A 5,000-nucleotide genomic window follows, 5' to 3' on the forward strand; every position below is an offset into this window, starting at 1 on the left:
ATTATTGAACAGAGCTGTGTTATTGAACAGAGCTGTACTACACTATTGAACAGAGTTGTATTATTGAACAGAGCTGTACTTTTGAACAGAGCTGTACTATTGAAGAGGGCTGTACTATTGAACAGGGCTGTATTATTGAACAGAGCTGTATTATTGAACAGAGCTGTACTATTGAACAGAGCTGTATTATTGAACAGAGCTGTACTATTGAACAGGGTTGTGCTACACTATTGAACAGAGTTGTATTATTGAACAGAGCTGTATTATTGAACAGAGCTGTATTATTGAACAGAGCTGTACTATTGAACAGGGCTGTGCTACACTATTGAACAGAGTTGTATTATTGAACAGAGCTGTACTTTTGAACAGAGCTGTACTATTGAACAGGGCTGTACTATTGAACAGAGCTGTACTATTGAACAGAGTTGTATTATTGAACAGGGCTGTATTATTGAACAGAGCTGTACTATTGAACAGAGCTGTACTATTAAACAGGGCTGTACTATTGAACAGAGTTGTACTATTGAACAGAGCTGTACTATTGAACAGAGTTGTATTATTGAACAGAGCTGTACTATTGAACATAGCTGTACTATTGAAAAAGGGCTGTACTATTGAACAGAGCTGTACTATTGAACAGAGCTGTATTATTGAACAGAGCTGTACTATTGAACAGAGCTGTACAATTGAACAGAGCTGTACTATTGAACAGAGCTGTACTATTGAACAGAGCTGTACTATTGAACAGAGCTGTACTATTGAACAGGGCTGTATACAATTATTGAACAGAGCTGTACTATTGAACAGAGTTGTATTATTGAACAGAGCTGTATTATTGAACAGAGCTGTATTATTGAACAGAGCTGTACTATTGAACAGAGCTGTACTATTGAACAGAGCTGTACTACACTATTGAACAGAGCTGTACTATTAAACAGAGCTGTATTATTGAACAGAGCTGTATTATTGAACAGAGTTGTATTATTGAACAGAGCTGTACTATTAAACAGAGTTGTATTATTGAACAGAGCTGTACTATTGAACAGAGCTGTACTATTGAACAGAGTTGTACTATTGAACAGAGCTGTACTATTGAACAGAGCTGTACTATTGAACAGAGCTGTACTATTGAACAGAGCTGTACTATTGAACATAGTTGTATTATTGAAGAGGGCTGTACTATTGAACAGAGCTGTACTATTGAACAGAGCTGTATTATTGAACATAGCTGTACTATTGAACAAAGCTGTACTATTGAACATAGCTGTACTACTGAAAAAAATCTGTATTATTGAACAGAGCTGTTTTTTTAACAGAGCTGCCATATTGAACGGAGCTGTACTATTGAACAGAGCTGTATTATTGAACAGAGCTGTTTTTTTAACAGAGCTGCCATATTGAACAGGACTGTACTATTGAACAGAGCTGTACTATTGAACAGAGCTGTATTATTGAACATAGCTGTACTATTGAATAAAGCTGTACTATTGAACATAGCTGTACTACTGAAAAAATCTGTATTATTGAACAGAGCTGTTTTTTTAACAGAGCTGCCATATTGAACGGAGCTGTACTATTGAACAGAGCTGTATTATTGAACAGAGCTGTTTTTTTAACAGAGCTGCCATATTGAACGGAGCTGTACTATTGAACAGAGCTGTATTACTGAACAGAGCTGTATTATTGAACAGGGCTGTACTATTGAACAGAGCTGTACTATTGAAAATAGGTATATTATTGAACAGAGCTGTAGTATTGAACAGGGCTGTACTACACTATTGAACAGAGCTGTACTATTGAACAGAGTTGTATTATTGAACAGGGCTGTATTACTGAAGAGAGCTGTATTGTTGAAACAGGGCTGTACTTTTGAACAGAGCTGTACCATTGAATGGAGTTGTACTATTGAACAGAGCTGTACTATTGAACAGAGCTGTACTATTGAACAGAGCTGTATTATTGAACAGAGCTGTATTATTAAACAGAGCTGTATTATTGAACAGAGCTGTATTATTGAACAGAGCTGTACTATTGAACAGAGCTGTATTATTGAACAGAGCTGTATTATTGAACAGAGCTGTACTATTGAACAGAGCTGTACTATTGAACAGAGTTGTATTATTGAACAGAGCTGTATTATTGAACAGAGCTGTACTATTGAACAGAGCTGTACTATTGAACAGAGTTGTACTATTGAACAGAGCTGTACTATTGAACAGAGTTGTACTATTGAACAGAGCTGTACTATTGAACAGGGCTACATCTGTGTTTAACAAGCTCTCACAGTCTCATTGTTGAATTAAACATTCAACAACGTTCTCCAAACATCAACTTTTAAAGTTAAGGGTTTTCTTTAGGGACTCATTCTGAATGTTTAAGGTAAGGGTTAAGGTTTGGGATAGGGTTAAAACATTAAGTTTAGGGACTCATTCTGAATGGTTAAGGTAGGGGTTAAGGTTTGGGATAGGGTTAAAACATTACGTTTAGGGACTCATTCTGAATGGTTATGGTAAGGGTCAAGGTTTGGGATAGGGTTAAAACATTACGTTTAGGGACTCATTCTGAATGGTTATGGTAAGGGTCAAGGTTTGGGATAGGGTTAAAACCAAGTGTCCATGACTGGGATTGAACACACAACCTTCTGATTCAGAGTCACCACCTCCATCTACAACATCTTAGCAAAACCCAAGCTTTTTTGATGGTAGTAGCGCTCAGTGTTGCCCCTAGTGGACGGTTTTGAAGTAATTTCCCGACTTCCTCAGGACATGAATAGACGTGCAATTTCTCCATCAGTCTTGAACGATCTCCCTGGTTTAACAGTAGCATTAGGTTACAACATCTGTTCTGACAGGATGTATATTCTGAATCATTTTGGGATAATATAGTTTTTCTCTTTCTCCCCCTTATCTCTCTTTCTCTCTCTCCTCTTGCCTCTCTCTTTCCCTTTCCCATCTCTCTTTGTCTCTCTCTCCCCCAGGTTACTTCACTCAGATTTCCACTCTGGCTGATGTACAGGAGAATGTGATGGAGTATTTGCATGTGCTCAGTCGGCCCAAAGTCATTGCCCAAGAGCACGATACGGTGTGGACCGAGGCCTACATTGACAGCACCGTGAGTGGACACCGCTCCCCCATCTCTCACATGGTACTGTCCAATAGTAGTCACCCCCACAAAACAATAATTCTGTATGTCCCTGTGTCAAAGTCTGCTCTCTCGCTCTCTCTCTCTCTCGCTCTCCCTCTCTCTCTCTCTTTCTCTCTCTCTCTCTCTCTCTCTCTCCCTATCTCTCTCTCTCAATTCAATTCAAGGGGCTTTATTGGCATGGGAAACATATGTTAACATTGCCAAAAGCTCTGCCTCTCTCTCTCTCTCTCTCTCTCTCTCTCTCTCTCTCTGTTTCTCTCGCTCTCTCTGTTTTCACCTGGCATTTGTATCTCTTCATAGCTAAAGTTTGAGGTTTCTGTATTTTTAATATTTGTTTCTTACTTTTCGGTCAATGTATTCAGGGATAAAGCCCCTGAAACAGAGGAGGGTGTTCACCAATATAATGCTGTATGCTATTTTAATCAAGGGTTGAAGGATTGAAATACCACTGGGTAATCACTCAAACGGACACTTTGCTGCTTCCCACAACTATACAGTTGAAGTCGGAAGTTTACATACACCTTAGCCAAATACATTTTAACTCAGTTTTTCACAATTCCTGACATATGATCCTAGTAAAAAACCCTGTCTAAGGTCAATTAGGATCACCACTTTATTTTAAGAATGTAAAATGTTAGAATAATAGTAGAGAGACTGATTTATTTCAGCTTTTATTTCTTTCATCACATTCCCAGTGGGTCAGAAGTTTACATACACTCAATTAGTATTTGGTAGCATTGCCTTTAAATTGTTAAACTTGGTTCAAATTTTTCGGGTAGCCTTCCACAAGCTTCCTACAATAATGCCACCCCCGTGCTTCACGGTTGGGTTGGTGTTCTTCGGCTTGCAGGTCTCCCCCTTTTTCCTCTAAACATAACTATGGTCATTATGGCCAAACAGTTCCATTTTTGTTTCATCAGACGAGAGAACATTTCTCCAAAAAGTACAATCTTTGTCCCCATGTGCAGTTGCGAACTGTAATTTGGATTTTTTATGGTGGTTTTGGAGCAGTGGCTTCTTCCTTGCTGAGTGGCCGTTCAGGTTATGTCGATATTGGACTTGTTTTACTGTGGATATAGATACTTTTGTACCTGTTTCCTCCAGCATCTTCACAAGGTCCTTTGCTGTTGTTCTGGGATTGATTTGCACTTTTCGCACCAAAGTACGTTCATCTCTAGGCGACAGAACGCGTCTCCTTCCTGAGCGGTATGACAGCTGCGTGGTCCCATGGTGTTTATACTTGCGTACTATTGTTTGTACAGATGAACGTGGTACCTTCAGGTTTTTGGAAATTGCTCCGAAGGATGAACCAGACTTTTGGTCTACAATTTTTTTCTTGGCTGATTTCTTTAGATTTTCCCATGATGTCAAGCAAAGAGGCACTGAGTTTGAAGGTAGGCCTTGAAATACATCCACAGGTACACCTCCAATTGACTCCAATGACGTCAATTAGCCTATTAGAAGATTCTAAAGCCATGACATAATTTTCTGGAATTTTCCAAGCTGTTTAAAGGCACAGTCAACTTAGTGTATGTAAACTTATGACCCACTGGAATTGTGATATAGTGAATTATAAGTGAAATAATATGTCCGTAAACAATTGTTGGAAAAATTTGTTCTGTCATGCACAAAGTAGATGTCCTAACCGACTTGCCAAAACTATAGTTTGTGAACAAGAAATTGGTGAAGTGGTTGAAAAACGATTTTTAATGACTCCAACGTAAGTTTATGTAAACTTCCGACTTCAACGGTATGTATTATATGCTAAATCTAGGTGAGGTAATATTTAAGGTTTTATATGATATCATGTATGTGTACAGTATGTATTTCACCACTGATGAAAGACCACGAAAACA

The 5,000-nt window shown here is 38.5% G+C and overlaps 1 protein-coding gene across 1 annotated transcript in view; it reads left to right on the forward strand.

Moving 5' to 3' along the window:
* The window catches only part of cacna2d3a (calcium channel, voltage-dependent, alpha 2/delta subunit 3a), a 238,163-nt gene extending 234,651 nt beyond the window's left edge, over window positions 1-3,512 (forward strand). The window contains exons 17-18 of the mRNA XM_039011568.1: window positions 2,978-3,144; window positions 3,507-3,512. Of these exons, the coding sequence (XP_038867496.1) occupies window positions 2,978-3,144; window positions 3,507-3,512 (173 nt within the window). The remainder of the gene's footprint in view (window positions 1-2,977; window positions 3,145-3,506) is intronic.
* The last annotated feature ends 1,488 nt before the right edge of the window (window positions 3,513-5,000 follow it).

The sequence above is a fragment of the Salvelinus namaycush genome, chromosome 16 (assembly GCF_016432855.1).
Source record: "Salvelinus namaycush isolate Seneca chromosome 16, SaNama_1.0, whole genome shotgun sequence".
Lineage (NCBI taxonomy): Eukaryota > Metazoa > Chordata > Actinopteri > Salmoniformes > Salmonidae > Salvelinus > Salvelinus namaycush.